Source organism: Crassostrea angulata, chromosome 7 (genome assembly GCF_025612915.1).
Source record: "Crassostrea angulata isolate pt1a10 chromosome 7, ASM2561291v2, whole genome shotgun sequence".
Lineage (NCBI taxonomy): Eukaryota > Metazoa > Mollusca > Bivalvia > Ostreida > Ostreidae > Magallana > Magallana angulata.
This window is the reverse complement of record NC_069117.1, coordinates 17,395,719-17,406,356: the sequence shown is the minus strand read 5'-3', so window position 1 is coordinate 17,406,356 and position 10,638 is coordinate 17,395,719. Positions and strand designations below refer to the sequence as shown.

At 32.4% G+C, this 10,638-nt stretch overlaps 1 protein-coding gene across 1 annotated transcript in view; it reads left to right on the top strand.

The window, feature by feature from the left end:
- The first annotated feature begins 4,579 nt into the window (after positions 1–4,579).
- The window catches only part of LOC128156485 (uncharacterized), a 91,489-nt gene continuing 85,430 nt past the window's right edge, over positions 4,580–10,638 (top strand). Inside the window, exons 1-2 of the mRNA XM_052818656.1 lie at positions 4,580–4,799; positions 9,974–10,042. Coding sequence (XP_052674616.1) covers positions 9,976–10,042 — 67 coding nt within the window. The 5' untranslated portion in view covers positions 4,580–4,799; positions 9,974–9,975. The remainder of the gene's footprint in view (positions 4,800–9,973; positions 10,043–10,638) is intronic.

Below are 10,638 nucleotides of genomic sequence, written 5' to 3'. Positions count from 1 at the left end.
TTTGAATTTTATCTTCAATGTATAATTTGTTCCATCCCTGGGAATGAAATACAAGATGGAGACTACGTTAAATGTCAAAAAGTAACCAACCCCTAAACCTCAAAGGATCTAAGATGTTCTTTCCCCAATAATGGCAGCCAAGGGACATTGCTTTTAGAGAGCGAGGATTCTACCATGCATCGAATTCAGTATTTATTTCTGAACAATCTGGTATCTAGAACGTTGCCTAACATGAGCGTCTTAAACTGCAATAAATCCAATCATACAATACTAGGGAAAAATAAAATGTAAGAAATAGCTGTCAAGTCTATTACCTCAACACGAGTAACTGATTGTGACCAGGTAGTACTTTATTAAACGTAAAACCATTCAGTTAGAATTGATCATTTAAAATAATACACCTAAAAACCTAGACAGCATTTCCATAAATAAATTCCCCGAAAGAGCTTAGTTGTAAAAAAATATCGCGTATTATACGTCCACACATGAGTCAAATTTTAACATTCCAGATTATTCACAAGGGTTTCCCACCAACGCAATGTCGTACACCGACAAATAACCATTTTATCAGACATGCCCTTCAAAATTATGTAATAGAAGACATGTTTTATGTAAAACGGAATTCGAAACTTACTTGCAATTGGCCAGGATTTCGGGTAACTACTTGTATACTTTGCCTGCAAATAAGGAATCCCCAGCCAAAACGTACTGATTTTTCTTTTCAGTTTATTGTTGATCTTATGAATTAGAATACAATTTAACGGTAATTATTTTTGTATGAATTGTGAATCGAAGTAAAACATATTTGATTTTCTATAATCCGTGAGCGCTTAAGACACATTAAAAAAAGCCCAGGACGGATATCGTTTCCTAAGAATTAAATATTCCTAATATATTGTGTGTATATAAGAAGTCTGCATGGTTCTTAGAATTAGGACACGTGGTTTGCAAGTAATTATGAGATTTTTAGATATGAAAATTAAACTTGTAGAAGCAATATTAAACCGTGGTTAATATATCTTTAAAACAGCGGGACACAGAAAGAATGTGACATTCTCAGTAAATTAGAAGATCTAGATCTCTTGATACATAGTGATCTAATATCACGATCTAATTAATATAACATTGGAAAACCTTACCACTTTATACTTTCCCGAAACGCTTCACGCTAATTCAAAGTTTGCCCTCGTTTTGTATAATGGGAACCTTCTGGTAGAGGTGAAGCAGATGAATTCTCCTCAGGAACAATTCTAATACAGATCTTCTTGGCAGCCAGGATGGGTTAAGTCATAGAATTATCACACGAAACAAATAAAATATCGTCAAGGATAAAAAAGATGCTTTAAGACCATCTTTGATGGAAAGGACATTTTGAATCTATGGCAATTATATAATACTTGAGACAGAACATGTATGTTACTTTATAAGCGTGCTTTGTTTTAAGAATTGATATAAATATTACATAATTTGTATATTATAAAGTTAGATTAAAATCGAAACTACTTTGGATAAAACATTTTCATTGTTTTTAGATTACACAACTCTGAATGTTACATTTAGAATGAGATCACTCTGCTGTCTTGAGCCTTATCTTTGACACGTGGCTTCGATAAGACCCATTTGTCTTTCTATAGAAAGACAAAGCGGCCATCTTGATGATCTTAGGAAAATACACTTTCTTTACAATGTCATTCACTAAATAATGTCAAAACGCCATGGACCTTTAAGACTTAAGAGTGGTGTATTTATTTTTATTATTATAGTAGTGATTATACAAAACAAGTTTTATATGATCTTGTTTATTAGCAATGTCTTTATCTTTCATACATGACAGTTTACTGACTCATGAACGAGGAACAAAGAAAAACAATTTGTGGAAGGAAATCAAAGAACCAGTGTCTTTTGCTTGATTTCAAAATACTTAGTTTAATTTCATTCACTAATACAATAATTATTATTATTATTATCATCGTATCATTAGTGGATGTGAATTTTGACCATATTGATTTTGAAATTGTACCACTAATGGACGGTCATATAGTTTGTCAATGACAAAATTAATCATTAATGATCAGAATTCTGACCACTAATGCAACTTTATATCAGTAGTGGATACGTATTATTAGAAATTACAAAGTTACTCCTTCAATTTAACTGCTCTTTTTTAATTCCACACTAAAACCGCACAAGACAAGATCTTATATGTCTGAAAATTTACATCAAGAAACAGGGGGAAAACAGCAAGCAGCAAATGCATGCGTCGGTATTTTTTTTTTATACGACGTTTCTAAATTAGTGTTTATCACAGCAGATCTTGGCTTTGATGTTAAAATGCTAGTTTTTAAGATAAGAAATTATGAATATGTAGCATATTTTTGAGAAAATTACTCTAAGCAGCGCTTAATTGAACATTTTAAGTACTTTTTGAAATTTTGTTAAAAATTGATTTTGAAATGAAACATTCAGTATGAAGAACACGCTGTAAACACTTCCAATCTTTTAAAAACCCTTTTGATAACAATTTTTTTTTATCATTTTCATCAATCAAAATTTACTGAAGGATCGAGATTAAGTATTTCAAGATACTGATCCAATTTAGGCCAAACTATGTATCTAAATTGCTTGCTTCCTTTAAATGTCAAAAGAAAATAACCTAAAGCTTCACTCTTGCTTTCGGATAGACTAAGTACAGTGTCCATGCTGATGAATGGGTATAAGTACAAGAGTTAAAAATAGTGTTTTGGATCTTCTTTTAATGGTTAATAAAATGAATATTAAGCATTAAAGAATTTATAATAAACTAAATTATATAGTCAAATTGTTTTTAATTTTATAAATGCATGGACAATGCTGTGGATTAACGGGAAGAGAAGTAGATTTAAGGATCTATTCGGTTAGAGATAAGAAGTTAAGTCTTCCGACTCGACGGCCATCTGGGGAGTGTCATGAAACCGAAATCTGTTAAAATCTTTAACGGTTGCAAAGGCACAGCAACATTTTTGCTAATAAATCCACGTAAATCTGAAATAAATGCCCACAACATTGTCGTAACAACCCATCACACACTAATGTAGAAAAAATACACAATTTTTGTATAAACAAACTCATTTTTGTTTTTTCTTTGCGTTGAAGTCTTTGGGAAATAAAGCTCACATATTTATGTCTTCGTTCTTTCTAGACGCCGTAAAGTTTTTTTTTTCACTGAAAGTTTGTCAGACTCAAAAAGAAAAAAATGTGAAAAACACATCTGCTCGATAAAATGATCCTGGCGCATAAGTTCGTGTAACATAAACTTGAGATAGATTCTTCTTTCTTTCTTAATCCTTTTTAGCTCGTGATTTCCAGCTGAGCGTTTAGATTGCAATGTTCCAAAACACAATACCATAGAGTTTTGTCATTGAAGACAAACAAGTTTTGTTCGACAAAAACACGTGGAGATCAAAGTAAGTATACATAAAACTATGTAAATCTCCCTCGAATATTAGTAAAGGATGCCGCTCAGAGAATAACGGGACAGCCTGATGAGTCGGTGTGTACTTCACAAGAAATATCGTTATCTGCAGCAGTTTGTGTATGTGCTGCTACCCATCTTAGGTAAATTTAAGGTGTCCATTGCCGACAAAATGAATATTTTCTTTGGAAACTGTTAATATATCCCCATAAATAAGATTTTAAAAACATACAATTCTTTTTATTGTGTACGTTAAAGCGGTATTGCTGCTTTGGATTTGGAGGGTTTTTTTGTGGTTGTTGGTGTTGCATAATCACAGACGTAAAGATATTCAAATATTCAAGAATGACGAAAAATATTTTGAAGAAAAAATGTTGATTTTCTTTAACACGTCATTTGTCTGATATATCGGATAAGTTACGTTAATGTTCAAGTCGTTCAGTCATTGCATTAATCATAAGATGTTGCAGCGATGGTATCACGTGTTCTTCTAACGGGAAGCTGCCTCGAAGTGACTACAACTCCAAAACGTCGCTGATCAAACAGACAGATATACATATCAGGCATAACGGTTCAAGACACGGGCAATTAGTGCATGGAACCACCACCAACCGGGGTATCTCAATAAATGTTCTCATGACAGTTCTTATTACCAGTAATGTATAATTTATGCGATTTCTTAAAAAAAATACAGGGTATGTTCGCTGATTTATGAATTGTGCAATGTCAAACAACAATATGAAACCCCATTATTCTGCAGTTTCAAAGTTAACTATGAATATTTTTACAATATATTTACAATGATTAACATCTTGCTTCACAGTTAGGCTGAGATATAATGAGAACCATGGTAAAGATTTAGACATGTAAAATGATGCTAAACTGAAAGACAGAACCTCGAGACAAAAACTGAGGCAAAAACTCCATCACAGTGGAAAAATTGCCCCTTCTCAGTTTCTTCACGTAAAATATGGTTAGGAATATTCGCTTCACGGGGTATTATCTCTATACATCACAAGTTATAGGACTTTTAATTTTACATTATACTATGTGAAAAGATCTCTAGATGTTGAAGCACCGTGCGGTTCGTATTACGTATACACTCACCACGAGTTGCGTTGAAACATCCTGTGTTTCTGGCCAGACTGCCAGAGAGAACAGACGTTTGGTTTAAGAGCTGGGAGGTTTAGCAAATATTACGCGCATAATTATTAATTTTGGATCTTGATTATTACCCTCCCAACTTGACATTTGATATTCAGTTGGATGGAGTTTAATGAAGCATTGTTGACTCCAATCACATCATAAAAAGTACTTAGCGTCTGAAGAGTAAATAATCCATTGTGAGGTAGGATAACTTTGAATAATTTCTTATTTTCAAAAGATGCAAACTATTTGTTTCCGTGGCTAATTAAATGAAGATAAGTGCTTTAAATGTTTCATTTGGAATTTTAGATGTCCTGTTTTGAGTTTTGCAGTATCACCCCCCAAAATTAAAACCTTGTCATTTGTATATATTGTAAATGCTTGTTTACAGCCATATTAGTTGTATTGAACAGACCAACCGATCGAGATATCTTAGGTAAACTCAATAAATATCTTGTCCAGATTTGTGCGGCTATTTAATTTTCGCGTCTTATATATGTTGAATTAAAGTTAAAGCAACCACACCTGGTACAACTTTATGGCACAAGTATTGTCGATGTGTTGCCTGATAACAAGGATAACTTATGCTATAAATACCGGAAAATTCCTACCGAAATGTATTAATGTCACATCAATGTTACGGATTTGTTCTCGAATTGTGTTTGTCATCTCGCCATGCAAATTTTGAGCTTTTTGGTGCATTTTTGAGCATCATCCAGACATTGCTGTGGTGCTTCATTAACCAAGAAAAACCACTAATGTAATTACGTCATGTATCTTAACATTTTAATTAATTTTCTTATATCTGATGGGATAATGTGTATTATCTCCCCGTGGTTCTAATGCTTAAAAGCCACAACTATGAGATTTGAATTCTTTGCATGCATCGTTTTGAAATAATAACAAAAAGAGTCATGTGAAGGTTTGTACCAACACAGCTCGTGCATTTAAGACAGGAGAAAACAATTTGCTACGGGGAACTCACAAACAAATCTATATATCAATCTATATTCAGGAATAAAAATTTCAATATTTTCTTCAAACTTTTTGTCTGTTTAGAATATGCTTTTCGAAGACAGATTTGGTGTGCAAGTAAAAAATTGGATTATTTAGGAAGCATAAGATATACAGAGGTAATAACTATGTATAGAAATTTGACATTGAACTTCGCCCATGAACACTCAAATTGTTTCAAGCAAAAGCAGGAACTAATAAGTTAAATCACTACAAAGTTGTACGTTAACGCTAAGTGACGGAGATTTTAAACATAACTACTCTATGCAGGCGTTATCAAAGAAAGCACTTGTAAGAAGTGGAGTTATTTTTCAGTAGGTTAATGGTAAAGACTAAAAAGAATATGAATATTGTTCCTCTTTTCGAAAAAATGATTAAGAACTCACTTTATATAACTATAGTAAATAGATTTCATATCAAGTGTGCATTATACATTGAAATGACTGAAATAGCAGCAAACATTAATTTGGTAATAATTACATACATGTATTATCCGAAACTTACATCAAATCACTAAAGTTTGACTATTAAGATATTGTAAATACTGAAAAAATAACCATTTCATTAAATATTCACGGATAAACCTAAATGAAATGATGCATAAACAAGGTTATGATAAAACTATCTTTGATTTTTAAATTCTGGAAGTTCAAGATAAAGACGAAGCTGTTTTCCGATAAAAAGATAAACAATAGTTTTACTTTGAAAGCCACTTCTATTGCATTTGATTGCGTGAAGGTCTGTGTGCTCAACACAGAATTATGGATTGCTTCCCGCTCCGACAGAAATATATATAATGTTCTGGTGTTTCAAGTGCAGAGGATTTAAACACCTTATCAATTGGAGCCGACTACAATTTGATAACAGTTTTGAAAAAAGGAACTGTAGCCTTGAGAGATTTTTTTCAATAAGAAATAAAAAATGTTTACCGTTAAAAAATCCCATAACTTTATTTTGAAGCCTTCCAGCATAGCTACTATTCAATTATTTTGTGCATTAGAATTCCATTTGTGTTTTGAAATAATGACACTCTCGGGCTACATGTATGTTTTTTTCAAAGTTAAGAGGAAATGTTCTATTTTCTTATATCATATGAGCATTCGTCATTAATAAAGCATGACCTTGATTGAATAAAAGGAGAAGTCCTTGAAAATATGTTGCATTTTCTTTTTCTAGTGTTCAGAATCAATTAAAAAGCCTTTTTCGTGATAATAACATTTTTAATACTGCGTAGCCTCTTAAAAAGTTTGGCCTCATAAATACATTGGTTCACTCTATTTTATAGCGCAGGATTTATACAGTAGTAATGAATTTCATGAAGTGTATCAGAGGATAATATACCTTATCTTTTGGCATCAAAACTGATTGCTTTTTTAGCAGAAAACTTCTATTGATAATCTGAAAGGACACATTAATATTTTTTCCTCAAATCTTGAATTGATTAAACAATTAAAAAATAAACAGAGAGTCGTACAATTAAACAATTCATTTGTTGGATTCTTTAAAATTCTTTTTTAAAAAATCATTTGAATGAGACGCCTTTTGACAAAAATACATCTTAAATGGAGACGTCTAGACTAAACTATACAAAAGGCTAAGCTATAAAGCAAGATGAGAATGAATATATTTGTGTAATGCAGATAAAAATATCAAACTTAATTTATTCATTCACTTATAGAACGTGTCAGACAGGCAGTAATTTTAATGTGAATTGACATCGGACTGTTTGAATATAACCATTTAGCATTGAATAAAGTAGTTTAATATAAAAGTAGACAAATATTTACACATGTATGAACAATTACATTAATTACAAAAAATTAAAAAAATGATAAATTGATATTATTCTTTTGATTGTTTTAATTTTTTGTAAGTTGTTATTAATCTTCCACCAGCTTACACCTGCTGTTATGTTTTTTTTGTTGAAGTTTTTAGCGAATTTTGTCTGGTTGATAAAACAGCAAGTACGCATGTGCACGGTTCACAGGCCTCCCCCGCAAGGGAGTATCCTCTGTGTTGGCAATAATCTGAACGTTTTGCCTTCAAGCGTTATACTCCCAATCCCTTCAGTTTTATGACGGGTCTTTTTTGTATTTTTTAGTGGAAAAAGATTCAGCATTGCGGTCACCTACTTTTTTTTGTTTATGAATCATTATATAAGTTTGTGTACGAATTCGAATCAGGCTAGCTTTCTACAAAAAATAGTATGTGGTTTTACGTAATATTGAACGGCAAAACGTCACAACAAATGGACATATACTGTGAATTAAATAAAATGAAGTCTATTGATTATGCTGACAAATGATTTCTGAAATAAAAATAGAGTATTGTTATTATTGAAAACCCAACGTGCATCATACCGTAATGTTAACATAATTATTATGATAGTTTTAAATTAGTATTGGGTTTGAACCGATCAGATGACCCTGTCTGATCACGTGACTCCTTGACACGCTTACAACCTGCTCAACTTCTGGAGTTTATGCATAATCACGTTTCTATATAACTCAATTCAATTGTAAATTGGATTGCAAAAATGTCGAGTTGTTATTAACAATGATATTGTATATAGCAGAACCGTACATCTTCACTTGTTACTCAAATTACGGATTCAAACTTTTGTTGCTGACAATCACACAAAATAATGAAAGAACAATCCCTATTGGAACAAGTGGGATAGATATAAAAGAACTCTTATAAACAAGAACGGAAAATTGGTTTTAATTCTGGTCAAGCTAACAGCTAAAACTCATCTTACTGACAAGTGCAAGTGAACCCAAAAATACACGTTTATACAGTCATGGTCAGAGATTATCGTCTGAAGATATGGATTTTTAAGTATTCCGTAAAAAATCATGCATTGATCAAAAAATTTATCGAAATTTTTTTGAGAAGTTTTACATTTCATTCGTGAAAACCGAAACTGAATAAAAAAACCCCCCAAACCAATTCTCTTAAAGTATTATTTAGCGTGTTAAGTGTTCGACAAAGAGTCCTCCCAAAGAAATCTCGTATTTCCTCAATTAGTTTCAAGAGGTGCAACAAATAGAGGAAATATAGCACCGCCAATCGCGTGTGATATCGTACTTCCTATGTCAGTGACCCGTCAACGCAGAACGTTCTTCACTGGTTAAGATGTAAACCCCTCATCTATCGCTTAAAATCTTTTTATCCTTAATTATATGCAGTGTGAAATCAATAATTCAGAAACCAATGAAAATCTATTTAATGTGTCTTGAAATTCAGGTTGAATTTTCAATAATCCGAGCAATTCGGTTGGGAAAATAATTTTCACTTTAGGTTAGATGGAACTCGGGTGTGCAAGCTGCTTGTGTTTGGCGCGCACCCGCACGCGCGTGCACGAGTGAGAGAGAAAGAGTGAGAGAGAGAGAGAGAGCTTGCTCATTTATAAGGTATTTTATCAAATGACAATAAAACGGATTTGAGCTATACATGTACGAAAGCGCAGTGATCTAGACACCAACTGATACAATTTGTAGTAATGAGTCATTATAACATATTTTGGGAAAGAAAATGAATCGGCATCTTCACTAGCATGTCTATTTAGTTGGTTTAAAACTTGAAATTTTACATGTTTTTGTACAAATTATGAAATGCAGTCCATAAAAATACTTCAACCACGTAATGGCCAATTAAACTCTTTTCAAAAAATTGAACATATACCATTTTTGTGGTAAAACCGAGTGGTGTAATTGATATTTTACACCCCTTTAATCAGTTGCAGAGACATTCCACAAGGAAAATGTGACAAAAACTTGTTTATATATATAAAAAGAATTGAATTCACTTCTCTAAGACTGTCTCGCAATCCACAGTATTGAATGTAGATACTTGATAAATTACATTCAGAGAATCACTTTTATAGAAAAAGTTCTGATTTTTGAGAGCGAATAGGTTGATTGACCCCCCCCCCCCCCTGATTTGGTGAACAGGCTTGTGTGTTAAAACATGTGGTTGTGTCAGTTCTTTGTAGTACACGGTATATATAGTCAGGTATTTAGGGTTAACAATGCTTTGAATGGGTTTTGAAAGGTAAGATATGCATTACTTGTGTGTTTGAAACTTTAGTAAACTTTGGAACCCCCCCCTCTCTCTCTCTCGATCGACCGATCGATCGATCGATCGATATGAAAAAAGCCAAATTATTTCAATGATTTTGTTCATGGACAGTTTAATTGCACATTTACTACATTAAATGGTTAGTATATACAGGTTTTCAAGAAGCTGTGGAATATATAAATGAATAATTCATTCAATGTCTTAAACACATATTGCGTTAATCATACCTTTACAGCTACTTGCAGCATACTTGACAACGGTTTTCCTTTCTTTTTTACTTAGCTATGGAGGGCTCGCTTTGGTTGACGCTAATGGCCACTTGTATGGTTCTAAAGTATTCACATTCCATTTGTAAGTATGGTTTGTTTTTTTAATGATCTATGACATGAGATACGATAAAACTAAGAGAATGTGTGGGCTCCGTATGAATAATACGTCTTACAACTTGTTGTTTTGCTGCTGTAACTTTCCTAAAATGCAAAGGCGTATTTCAGATTTATCATGTTGTAAACATGTGGATTTTTTTACAATCAGAAAACTGCACATGGTTCTGCGAATCGATGTTGGTTTACCGACTATCTAATTATCTATCGCCAAACACTTCAAAAGTATATAAAAAGAGTTACATAATTTGAGCTTCAGCTTAACTTTGATAATATGCATCGATTCCAGCAACTTTTAGAAAAAACTAAAGTGTCTCAAAGGTATCTGATATTTCAATAGTGCGTGTCTAAAAATCAAGATGATAAAATCTCATAAAAAATCATGCACCCTTTGTGAAATTATAACACATAAATCGGCTAGACGTTTGCTAGTAATAGAGGAAAAAAATCGAGTTTTCTGACATCTTGCAATTTTATGTACGGTTAGAAAGGCAATTCAGGATAAGATATTTAAAAAATAAAGAAATGGAGCTTGAAATTTTTATTATTCTTGTTAGACTAATT